The sequence below is a fragment of the Myiozetetes cayanensis genome, unplaced genomic scaffold (genome assembly GCF_022539395.1).
Source record: "Myiozetetes cayanensis isolate MyiCay16 unplaced genomic scaffold, myiCay2020 scf1, whole genome shotgun sequence".
Classification (NCBI taxonomy): Eukaryota; Metazoa; Chordata; class Aves; order Passeriformes; family Tyrannidae; genus Myiozetetes; species Myiozetetes cayanensis.
This window is the reverse complement of record NW_026086604.1, coordinates 118979869-118992927: the sequence shown is the minus strand read 5'-3', so window position 1 is coordinate 118992927 and position 13059 is coordinate 118979869. Positions and strand designations below refer to the sequence as shown.

The 13059-nt window shown below is 43.8% G+C and overlaps 1 protein-coding gene across 2 annotated transcripts in view; it reads right to left on the bottom strand.

Annotated features, from left to right (window-relative positions):
- Positions 1-12680, bottom strand: part of IGF2BP3 (insulin like growth factor 2 mRNA binding protein 3) — a 114095-nt gene extending 101415 nt beyond the window's left edge. Inside the window, exons 1-3 of one of the 2 annotated variants that reach the window (XM_050329384.1) lie at positions 12554-12680; positions 11836-12057; positions 10522-10582 (exon numbers count right to left, since the gene is read on the bottom strand). In XM_050329384.1, the coding sequence (XP_050185341.1) occupies positions 10522-10582; positions 11836-12010 (236 nt within the window). In that variant the 5' untranslated portion in view covers positions 12011-12057; positions 12554-12680. Of the gene's footprint in view, positions 1-10521; positions 10583-11835; positions 12399-12553 lie in introns of those variants that run through there. The other variant, XM_050329375.1, reaches the window with a different exon arrangement.
- Positions 12681-13059: the final 379 nt, after the last annotated feature.

The following is a 13059-nucleotide window of genomic DNA, read 5'->3' as shown; positions in this document are numbered from 1 at the left end:
ATCATTCCCCAAGATTTCAGCTTATTTCAAACAGCTCCATGCCCAGTACTGGACTATACAATGAGACACAACTACCAGTAACAACCAGAACTGGAGCTACCAAAAGCCTCAAAACAAAGCAATCGCTCCCTCCCTCTCCTCCCCCAAACCTCAAAGACATGCTTTAATAGTTTGTAACCACATGCACGTTATCCACAGAGTGCAAGGAAAGTTCACAGAGCTGAATGTTACAGTGGAAAGAAACAGGTCAGGATACCTGCTCAGCCCCCTCAAACTAGGACAAGCCCTCCTCATACAGCCCCATTCTCACCAGGCAGAGCATGCACCAAGCCATCTCCAGAAAGTTATCACTGCTCAAATGCCATTTCTTCCTCTGGAATTTACAGGTTTTCATCATGGTGAAACATGACTAAGTTTTGGACAGATTTTTTCATGCCCTGCCTTTTTGCCCTCTTTCCTCCCCCCCCCCTTCTACCTCCCTTTTCTTCCCCTCAGAATGATACATCCAGTGACACAAGTTAGAACTATGTCAAAGAGAGGCTTTCTGCAATAGGAAACCACTCATGGTTTCCACCAGCACTCTCCAGCTAAAAAGTTAAGATAGCTTCAACTTTCATTTGAAAAGCCATTTTTTGAAGCCCTGCAGCACAAAACGCAGCACTGCCATACAGAGGGAGACTGACATAATCACACGTGTGGTGCTGGATCTGAACTGCCCCTCGTGGGTTCAGGAGTAGCATTTTCACATGAAGATGCTGAACCTAATGTATGCAAAACCAGTAATAGTCACACTAAGTGAGCTATGTGGGTCAGGTGATGTGAGTCCAAGGACCAGGAAAAAAAGCAATGTACATAAGCTTATTATTTGCCACAGAGGCGGCAAAATCCAACCACAGCGAGTGAACGCAATTTGGTGGTTTTAGCAAAGCTAGTCAAATGCAAAGGTACCTTTAACTCATTCTGAAATCTCGGTGGGCTCTAGAAATTATAATGACAAATTTTCCAACTGTTTTCCCAAGATCACTTTCAAGGAGCAATGGGTAGCTTCAACTATTTATAGGTTAAGCACATTCTACATACCTAAAAACACAATTCTGCTCATGGTTTGAGTTTAATTGAACAACTCCCATAAAGCCCAGTTGTACAAAGGGTGTGTACACCACAACTTTAGAGAAGCTTACCATTCTATGTTAAATGCAGAATTTGGGTATATTTACATGTTAACAGTCACTTCTTGTTTAAGAGAGCAACCAGGGTGGAAGAAGGTGTAGAAATCACCTTATTTATAAAATTTCTCTCTCAACTGCATTGGAAAAAACTCTGAAAACTTCTAAATAGAGGTATATAACTCACTCTAAGGAAATACAATAAATAGCAACCCAGAGCAAGTTATCAAATAGAACAGGACTTCACCTGTTGCTATTAGGGCTCAGATCATCACTGAAGAAAAAGTCTGAGTACTTAATAAATAAAGGTTCTCCTACTTTTTGACTACTATAACTTTATGTGGGACTTTTTTTTTTTGGGGGGTTGTTTTTAAATAAAATATTTTAGCAGAATAATCACTCTGGTGCATCTTCAAATTCACTAGTATTAGCAGTATAAGAACAATTTTACACCACTGTTACTGAGCTCCAGAATTAAACTCTGGAAAGAAATTTAATGAGAGCACACAGTATTAAAAGAAAATAAGAGCTGTCCATTTCTACATTATTTTGTTCAGGGTACAAAAAAGTTGCACGTTACTTAGAAGTATCCTACAATAAAAGCTTCTGTGGAGGTAGAAAGCTCAAACAGTCAGGTAACAAACAAGTACTGACATACTCCAGCACTTCTCTTGGGTCAACAGTAGTGCCTCCTGATTAGCAATGGCAGTTTGTAGTGCTTTTTAGTTAGGATAACACCAAGTTATGCTGCTGCCCACCACCACCTAGAACTTCCTAAACAACCAAGCTTCTATTAACATAAACCTCACTGTGTAAGAACTCTTGTTGACCAGCACCAGCACCCACTGTGATCGATACCACTGAGACACACTTAGCATCGAACCCCGCTCACTTGACCCTGGTAAATAGCTCCCTCTGCACACCAGACCAATGGTTTCCCACAAAGAAAAATGTGGTTCATTCAGGGATCCTGTCCCCTTGGTAGGAAAGACCCAAGTGCTCTTTACAGCATAGCAGGACACATCTCTAACAGACTAACACCCCAAAGGCAAGGGGGACCTGTGTGAGCTGGTGTACAGCTAGCAAAGTCATCTGAAAAATTATTTCTAAATTAGCAATAATATTCCAAGACAGAAAAAATCCTTTTCTTTTTTTTTTCTAACCACTACATGCTTAAGTTTGCCACAAAACTTTCACCAGAAAATCATTTAAAGCCTGTGTATCAGAATTTTAATTCATATGAGGAAAAAGATAAGGTTTACGTTATAAATGTAATCTACTGTCATGGGTTAAACTGCTGCCTAAACTCCTCTAATATCCCACAGATTATGTTTTTCAAGTACAGTCCTAAAGACACACTGTTTTGAAACTTTTACTCTAGATGTAGGAGGAAAAATTCAACTCCTCTTCCACGATAACCAGGAAACCACCGCCACATAAAGAGTCTCCCCTATGTGTATTAACTAAATAATCCGCTCTATCACTAAAACTAAATTTCTAGACAATCTGTTCTGTAACTGCTTTAAAATAACTGTTGATAAAAAAATATTAAAAAAAGTAAACATTAACAAAACTTGCATCCTTTGCTAGATTATATACACATTTTCCCTGTCAAAGCTAGAGCACTTTTGCCAACTCTGTTTCCCAAGAGTTTTCCCAAGAGTCTCCCTACAGCACGCTTAGAATTCCCTCTGATGGCAGGGAACGAGGGACAGAGTCTGCAGGATCAGGCCCTAGGATGAAAGCTGCTTGGACCAAGTGCACAGTACAACTCACTCAAGGTGGGGATTCCCCTACCCCTCCCCTTTCTCATAGCTGGTCCCCCTGCCCTGCTTATTCCTAGAAAAATCAGAGTCTCACCTTGATCCACACATGTTAGATATTTAATGAATAATTTCAAATCCAAACATAAGAAGTTTTTTACTCCATCTCTAACTGCTCTTTAACATGAAATTTTGGGAAAATAAGTAACTGTAAACCCAACTAATAACTTAAGTTTATTATTGTTTTCCAACAAATTTTTGTTCACACAGACTAGAGTTCAGGAATTTTGATTTCTACACTACAATACAGCTCCATTCTACAGCTCCATTAAGATGAAGCAAGCTCCATTTTTGAGGGAAAATCTATAGGACCGTACACTTAACATGTAAAAATAAAAGACAGTTTACCAAAACAATAAAGCATAGCTGTTTTCAAACAGGAAAAAATGTATTGGACACACGGTGTAGACTACATATTTTAAAATAGCATTCCTAAAGTTCAGCTGAGCATGAAAGCTAATCTTTCAAAAGTGAACATTCAGCTCCAGTTGCGTTCAAGGGTACTGGTACTAGCAAAGGAAAAAAACCAAACCAACAACTCCAACCTTACTATTTTTATCAAGTCTCCAGATATTTTTAGCTGGTCTCTTCTCAAACTGCAAATTATTTTATGGTAATACAATCTTTCAAAATGCATATGTGGATACATATACAGAAACACACACACACAAGGGACGCACACATATACATACACATTCTCTTTCAAACACTCCTGATTGGTGAGACGTAACACAGAGGCTAGTCACAAAATAATCAAGACAGTAAAAAAAAATAAAATAAAATGGAGTAATGCCCTTCCCAGCAGACCTTTAATTTCAAGACAGTTTCATTTTTGCACTTAGTGCCATACCCAAGAAGAGCCAGATCCCTCTCTGAATAATTGTTTTATCTGTGCTCTTATCCAAATTTTAACTTAGAAGTACAGAATACTTGATTTTACCTGTTAGGGTCAGTTTTCCATCCATTCAGATTTGCATTGAGACAGCTTGAGTTGGTGCTGATTCCACTGCACCATGAAGAGGCAGGCAACAGGGGAGGTACATTGCTGCTAAGGTTACATTGCACAGGAGATAGTTTCATACTACAGGTTTCTCTTGTGCCAACTGTCATGATAATACTCTTTGGCAAATAAGAATATTGTAATTTTTAATTTTGAAATTTCAATGCACTTGCAGAAAAAAAATTGAATACACCACCTTTTTTGGTGCCACTCTATTACTGTCATTACACATACAGTATTTTAACATTTACTAGGGTCAATATTAGGCTAATGCACTTCGTTTGCTAAGTATCCCACTACAAACATAAAGATTTCCTTCTCCGTTAAATATATGCATCTTTCAACACACACACACACAAACCAATCACAGAGTCATAGAATATTCTGACTTGGAAGGGACCCACAAGGGTTATCAAGTCCAGCTCTTAAATGAGTGGCCCATATATTGCAGATCCGCAAAGAAGAAAAGCCAGGACGCAATACAAAATTGTAATTTTTTTGTTAGTTACCTGAAATGTGCCCAAACACACGGGAGCTCTTGCTACCACACAGAAATTTTTCAAAGCCAAATTACATATTCCAGTTGATGAGAAGGAACAACTGCCATTGAAGTATCCAGGTGGATAAACATGCCCAGACAGGCTGGGTAGCATCCGTGAGGACTGGGCTTACTGATCTCCCCAGCATACCCCAAACGTGAACACCTGGGGAGATTTTTGGATGGTGCATTCAATGTTATTTTCTTTTTTTGGGCAGCAAATATAACACTCACGCAGCAAAGATGCAGGACGAAAGGGCACATAAGCGCATACACTTGACATGTCCAGGAGGGAAAAAATTATGGAAACCCAAGATTAAAACTATAAAATAATGCACAAGTATTTCACATTATGTCACATTTCTAGACAAAACAAGAGGAAGTTATGTCTTGTCTTAGCTTTCAACAGTAATTAGCATATAACTTAATATAATTCTATATTCTGCATCATTAGAGATGAAGAATGGACGGATGTGGAGATAAACACCTTGTGTATGAAAACAAAGTGAGAGAACTCGCATTAAAAGAGAACAGTCTCGACGAACTCTGGAAATACATAAAGCACCTCAGTATTGTTAAGTGTATCAAACCTATTCAAACTCTTCAACCCATCCCTCTCTATATATAAAACATGAAGAGTTATTGTCCATACTTAGATTTAAAGCATTTAATTTTTGCACATGTTCTCCACCTATTTACTGATTCTGAATAATCAGACTTCAACAGTAAATTTCACTCTTAAATTACAAGAAAAAAGGTTCTAAGTCAATCTTACCCTGTGCCTGTCTTACTGGGCTCAGCTAAGGATGAAATCACCAGAGAGAGAATGCCTTTACATGTGGTATATACAGCACTAGATATTTTTTACCAAAACCTCAGGAGGATAAAATCCTAAACTGTAAGATGACATTGAGGAGAAGAACAGGTTTAAGGAGTAAAGAATCTTTTTTGTGAAGTTCCCTGAAGGACTAGCCCCATCCATAGTTAAGTATTAGGTGTATTTTAATTCTGGGTCCCTCTCTCAGAACCATTGTGGGAAACTTCACATTTTCTATTGGATAGGTAAATCTCAGACCATTAAAGAATTTTTCAGGTCAAAACTAAGTATTTGAAGTCAACCCAGTAGCTAGCCAGCAGCCATAAAAGGACTCCAGCACTGTAGAGTCCTATACTCTACACTTAAAAGAGTAACTGAAATGAATACAGTCCTATTTTACAAAAATACCACCTTCAAGGTTTCAAAAAATGTGGAAAATGTTATTACCCCATGCTTTAAGGGGAAAAAAAGGGAGAAATAAAAAAAAAAAAATCTTAAACATTTCCTGATTATATTTTTACTACCCTTGAATTACACTTCCAAAATGTTATTTTTTATTCCACCCCTTCAAAATTTACCATATCTATGCACAATTTAAGGTCCACTACAAGCATGTTCTCAGGGTACCTTCCATAAAAGGAAGGAAGAAAAACGAGAACAGGACCAACCCTTCAGGACACACATTTAGAGCTGTTTCATGTGTTCCAGCTGATTTTTAAGAACTGCAACAAGAAGGGATTTTTTTTTTTTATTAATGATCAAACAGTATGAGGAGCAATAAAAATTAAAATTCCAACAACGTAACAGTTAACATGGCTAGTGAAGAATTATCTGTTCTTGCCATAACAACTCATCTGTATAGGAATCACCACAATTAGTGTTTCTACTCTAATTGTAAGCTTTCAAAGATCAAACAAAAAAAATTCTGTTCACATCTGCAAATATAAAGTGGGAAACAGAATAAAAACCTTAAATCACTACGTGAAGTTTTGGCCCTTCCCTCTCAAAAAATATTCTAGGTTTCAGCACAGAAAAAAGAACAAATATGGTTAACAAATTACATTTTCTATCATGTGTCCTTATTTTGAGCACGTTTATCCCTGCTTGATATTTACAGAAGCCAAAAATACAAATCAATGCCACTAGATTATATTTTTCATGAACTGTGAACGTTGCAGACACCACATATACTTTAGCATCACCAAACCATTTCCCACCGCCTTGTGCACACAAGATACGAACCCTCATTACACTGAAAATCAGCAACACAATCCAATTTCCATCCACTGCTCACCTCTGGAACAGAGATGGCTGCATGAGGGGCATTTGAGGCCTATTTTCCTTAAATCAGCCTACAGACACCTCTGCATCAGAGATGAAGCACAGCTGGCAAGTTGTTGCTCTTCCCATAGCAGCATCACCTACAACGTACACCTTTGTTACCTGGTTCTCCTGCTCCCTTCCCAAACAGACTCCCCAGAAGGGACATAGCGAATTTATTTTCTCAGCAAAGAGCCCTCGAGGTGGGGAAGAAAAATAATTAGCCCTCTAATTGGAAAAACACCTCATTGTTACAACTGCGGTGTTTGTGAGCGTTTTAGGTACCTGAAGGCCCCAGGAGCAGGCATAGAGGACCAGGTCGGGGTGGGAAGCCCACCTGGACATGGAAGCCAGAGCCAGGAGGCTGCCCCAGGCACACCCCCAGGTGCCCAGAGTTAGCGCCTGCCCTCCCCCCTCATTGCGCACAAGTGACATCAGGGCTATTTGAATAATCAGATTGCAGCCTACATCGCCTTGTGAGATACCAGCTGCTCTTGGATTGCAGTGAGGTAGTACCCAAAGCCTTGCACCACAAGTTCCACGTACGCCATGGGCTGCCAACGTCCTCCCGCGCTGCTGCTTCGCGAGGAGAAAACTCATCTAAGTAGTGAATGTGACCAACAGAGCCCTGCCTTGCCTCTCAGAGCGCAACTAGCAGTCAAAATCATTACAATGCCTCCTCTAACTTTTGCATGAAGTGACCTAAACCTTTAAATATTGCAATAGCCTTCCTCCACACTGAGGGGTCTAAATGCAGAAATGCTGCATTCCTTTGGCATTCCCCTGAGATTTCAATAGTAAGTCAGGAATCTACTCCGAGCTTATTAAATACTTCGCACCTCCCCCAGAATAATTCCCCACCCTTCCATCAAGGAAACCTTGACCAGGCCCCTTCTTTCAATCACAGCATATCCCCTTGTCTGTTTTTAAATGCTTCCAGGGGGGGTGGGGAGGAAGAAAGCCACACACAGGCTCTCTCCTTCCTTCCACAGCAGGTAGGAAGGCAATTTTCAAACCTGGGTGTGCCCAGTTCAAATCAGAAGATCCAGCAAGGGCTGGAATGCAGTGACTACTGGGCCCAAGAATTTTGCCCTGAATAACAAGCCAGGCACACTCCACATCTTCTAGATTCAGCTCAACTTTATGGCAACTCTAGCTGACACCACCTCTTGACCTTCCTTTATGTGACAAGGATATGGATTACCAAACCCTTAGCCTTTCCTCCTGTGCACCTCAGGTATCTTTCGCCAGAGATGGCTACAAAGTACCTTTCTGAGCAATAATGTACACACTCTGATTTAAAAAAACCAAATCAAAAAAGAAAAAAAACCAGAAACCCTACTAATTATCATGTTTAAGGAGGCTGTGAGGAAAGGATCTAAGACTCTCCATGAAGCAGCCTCACAGCAGCAGAGGTCAATACAACGTATTGAATAATTTCAGTGCACTACAAAACAACTTTTGCTCTTATGAAGTAATCATTTGACCAAACTATTAATCGTACACTCGTGCTGAAAGACAGACTTGACACATCTAGGTTTTTTTTTTTAATGGCGTCACTTCTCTAACCGTATCTCGCACGCTGGAGTGCACAGGGCTCTCTGGAAAGCACTCCCTGGCCTTGCAGCCTGCAAACACACTGGGTGGGCCTGAGGGGCAACAACCCCCACTCCAGCTGCATCTCCACCTTTCCCTTGTGTAAAAATAAGTTACTTTGAAAGAACCTTACCAACCAGTTTCGCCAACAATACTCAACAATTGAAAACTGTCCTTTTACATGTAACTACCAAACTAACACTAAATATGCGCCCAGTAAGCAATGTTTAGAAAAACAAGGAAAAAAATCTCCAACTTTTTGATCCCCCACTCAAGAAAGAAAAATATTAGACATCTATACAAGAAACCAGAGAGTCACTTCTACATATGGAGGCCACTGAATGAATTTCAAGTGGCTTTCTATATTAGATTTTGGGAGAAGGGGAGCGGAAACAAAGGGGAAGGAAGTGCAGTTATGAGAAATGCAATTTAATTTTCTGTTAAACAGCAGTCTAAATCTGAACTATATCTAATACATTCCAACATGATACTGCACAATAAAACACTGTTTCAACAAATAAGGGCTTTGGGAGAAGCAACACGGGTATGCTGATACAGTTACATTTGCAATTTTTTCAATATGTCTATATGTAGGCAAGCATGCCTACAGAAGTGCTTAGGTTCAGTACAGAATTATTTTCAACAAGTTACAGGCAGATAAATGTTTCTGATAATTGCTAATTCACAGATAAATAGGAAGACATGCTACCCAACAGAAAGAATGGACTTTTACACCATTTCAGCTGACAGTTGAAACAAGAGGAAAATACTTTTAAAGACATTAAACAAAGATTAAAAAAAAAAAAGTTGGGGTAGAACCAATGATTTTAAATTTATATTTATGACTGTAATGAATTTCTTTTCAACAGCATTAATAGACCACTGTTTGTGCAAGCTTAAGATTAATAAGCATAAGAGTAAGTTTATTTGAGACTAACAGGAAATTACCCATTCTTATATGGCTTATGGAATTTTCTTCTTAAATCTAAAAATATATTTCATCTACAACAATTTTGTATACAAAATATCTGAAATATAGGCTATTGTAAATCCAAACCACATACCTTGCATATTAAATGAGAGCACATAGAGCACATTAATTTCCAGTGAAAAGTATCAAATAAATAAAACCATGAAGATTCACATGCTATGAATTAGTCCAGAGAGAGTTTACCCCCTCCTTAACTAGAGCAAAAATCCTCCATACTTTCTCAAGTGAAGCTTTCCTCTAACACTAAATAGTGATCAAACTTCTAATTCTCAAAATACAATGCCCATCAAGACAGCTTAATCATTTTTTCCAATCAACTATCTTAAAAACACTGTAGTTTAAAAAAATAATCCTGAAATAGTAGAAGCCCCTTTTAATAAAGTTACACAGAAATACTTCCCAGATTGAATAATGGAGTACAGGAACAAGCACGTGGAAAGTTTGATCTATTTTTTTTTTTTTTTTTTTTACTCTCTAGTGCATGGTAGGTTTTCTATAATCTAAATATTTGTGAAAGCAGGCTGAATTGCTATAGGCAGCATAAAAATACTATCCTGCTTTATTCCAAATATTGCTTTTTTACAGGAGGCCCAACAAAATTACTGCCTCACAAAAATTAAAGGTATGTTTAGAAATTAAGGATGCATAAATCCTGTCCTTACTGGGAAGGAGTCATTCTCCTGCTGCTTCTAAAGACCAGCTCAAAATAGTGATGATAAAATCCTCTCAAATACAGATGAGACTTCTACTACATGCCTATGAAATGCTGCAGACTCCAACATGGCAGGATCAAAAAAATATATACACCAGTATATTTACAAGGTGCTTTTGTTGCTGAAGCAGAGCTCACATGCTTGCCCGTTATACAGTTCACAACACCACATTTCATTTCCTGCTAGCACAGATTTTAACTCTTCTCACAGAACTTTAAATTTTAAAATCTTCACCATCATTTGTCATCAGTGTATTTTAACCTGCCTCTCCCACAGAAAGGTACTTTTCGTTGGTTGTTTGTCTGGTGGGTTTTGGTTTTTGGTTTGTTTTTTTTTTTTTTTTTAATAAATTAAATAGTACCACTGCAGCCTGGCCAAGACACAAATACATGGAGTGATACTAGAAAACCTCTCGGACAGCACTGAGTGCACGCCTGTGGTTTTAAGAAAGCAGTCCATTTATCTACAGGGAAGAGAAACACAAACCTAAGCATTTTTCAAATTGCTTCTCACTGGGTAACTAAGGGCAAGGGACGGGGGGGATAAAAATAAATTACCTTTGTCTTTTCGGGACCGAATGTTCAACTTCTATGAGTTTCCCATGCAGCTCCACTTTACCTGCCGAGATAAACAGAAAAGGGAAAAATATTCGACTGCGGCTGTGCGTCCCCGTCTCTCGGAGCGGGCTCGCAGGGGTGCGAGGCAGGGAACGGGAGCGCAACACGTTAGCCCATTCATCGGCAGCCCGGGCACCGCCGAAGCGGGGTCGCAGCGCCCGGCAAGGAGACTCATCCCGGCGCCGCGCCGCTGCTGCGGGAGAGCCGCGCTGCCCTCGGCGGGGCCCCTTCCCCCGCCCCGCGCTGCAAACAGCCGGCGAAACGCCGTGTGCGGGAGCCGGGCTCGGCCCCGTCTCGGGGAGGGGGAGCGGGGTCTCCGCCGCCCCCAGCGCTGCCAACTTCGGGCGGTTTTCAGCTCGGAAGCGGACGGGAAGGGAGCCGAGAGGAGGCGCGGAGCGCAGCCCGAGCTCATCTCCTCCGAGGCAGCCTCTCCCGGCAGACCTGAGCCCATCTCCTCCGAGGCAGCCTCTCCCGGCAGACCTCCGCAGACCCGCTTCACGCGAAAATATTTTTTTTTTCTTTTTTTTAAAGCACACAAAAACAGGATGTCGGGGCCAGGAGCCGGCGCTGCTGGAGGCGGTGATGGGTGCGTGAGAGCAGCGAAGAGAAACCGAAATAAATAGCCGGGCAGCGCCGGGCGGGGGGGCAGGCAGGGCTCCCTCCTCCCAAGTTTGGAGCAATTCGGCGGCTCGCCCCCAGCCCCGCGGCCTATGCCAAACCGAGGGGAACCTCAGCCCGCTCCGGAGGGAGGCGGCCCCTGCGAGGGGCCGCGGGGGAGTCCAGCTGTGCCCGGGGGGCGTGTGTGCAGCCGCTGCTCCGCGCAGGGCTCAGCGCCCGCAGCCCGCCTCCGCCTCACTGCACTCATCGCCCCCCCAATGCAGCGAGGGCCCCTGGCCGGGCAGGGCTGGCCGTGGGGCTTGGAAAAACATGGGAGCTGCCGCTCCGCGGATCTGTGGGCCCAGGCTCTTGCCCCTCCCCGGCCCCACTCCCCGGCCACTCCCGGGGGGCCGCCGCAGCGCTAGCCCCGCGCGAAGTCTCCGCGGGAAGGCCGAGCGGCTTCGGCCGCGCTCGGAAAACAACAGTTCGCCCCTCACCTGAGGGCGAAGGGGCAAGGATCCCTCCCAACATCTCCCCCGGCCCGGCGGCGGGTCCCAGCCCGCCGCTGCAGCCGCTCCGCCGCCGCGGAGGAGGGCGAGCGGCGGGAGCCGTCGGGGCTGCGGAGAGAGGGTGGGGGTGGTGGAAGGAGCCGCTTACCTGAAAGTGCTTCGATGGCCTTCATGGCCCAGCTCTCGTCGGGGCAGTCCACGAAGGCGTACCCCGTCTTCACCAGGAATTGGCCCGAGAAGGGGATCTTGGAGTCTTTAAAGAGACTTTCCAGGTCGAGGGGGCTGACGTTCTCGCCGAGGTTGCCGATGTAGAGCTTGTTCATCTTCCTGGCGGCTCGGGGAGGCGCGCACCGCGGGCTGCAACCCTCGTCTTGCGAGAGGAGGTGGGGAGGAAGGGGGAAATAAAACAAAATGCGATGGAGGAAGGAGAGAGAGAGAGGGAGAGAGAGAGAGAGAGGACGGGGAGAGGAAGAAAAAAAAAAAATCAGATCTGCAGCTTGTGTCCCTCCCTCTCCCTCTCAAGGGGTAAAAAAAAAAAAAAAAAAAAAAAAAAAAAAGCGCGTAGCCAAACGGGAGCCCTAAGTGCCTGCCGTGCTACCCGGGCGCATGGGGGGCGCGGGGGAAACACCCAGCGCCGGGGCCGCGGATGGCGGGCTGAGGAGAGGAAAAGGAGGAGGGGAGGGGGAAAAACTACTTTTTTTGTCTTGCCCCCGAACCCCTTTGGCAGCAGCAGGCGGACTATGAAAATGTCACACTACGTGCATACAGGCGCCGCCTCTCCGTATAAAAAAAAAAAAAAAAAAAAAAAAAAGAGAGAGAGAAGGGGAGGGGGGAGGGAAGGGCGGAGGGAGAGAGAAAAAAATTACTTGAATATTCCAGCTTTTTGAATGAGCCACGTGTTCAAACTACAAATCAACTTCTCACGTGAGGAATCCCAGCTCTTCAATTAGCGAGTGGATACGGCGCACACACACTCACGGAGGAGGGCTGGGGTGAAGGACGGGGAGAGGGGTGGGGGGAGGCTGGACAGGACAAGTTTAGAGAGGGCCGGAGGGCGGGGGAAGGGGAAACCGGAGTTGGGTGGGCTCCGGTCTGCGCCGCCTCTGCCCTTCCGCCGGGGGAGACCGCTCCGAGCGCCCCCTCCGCCCAAAAACGGCTGGGCGGCCGCACCTCCCCCCGTGCGAGCGGGGTGTGATCCCAGGGAGGGAGGGGAAAAGGCACCGCAATGCCCGCCCCCTCCTCGCTCCTCCCCCGCCGTGCCAGGCGGTGGGGATTATTCATCGGGGTCGTGCCTGGGCGATCCCGCTCCCCGGCACTATGGGTTGGGGGGAGGAGGAAGAGGGGGAGGAAAAAGAGGGGATGCGAGTGTGAG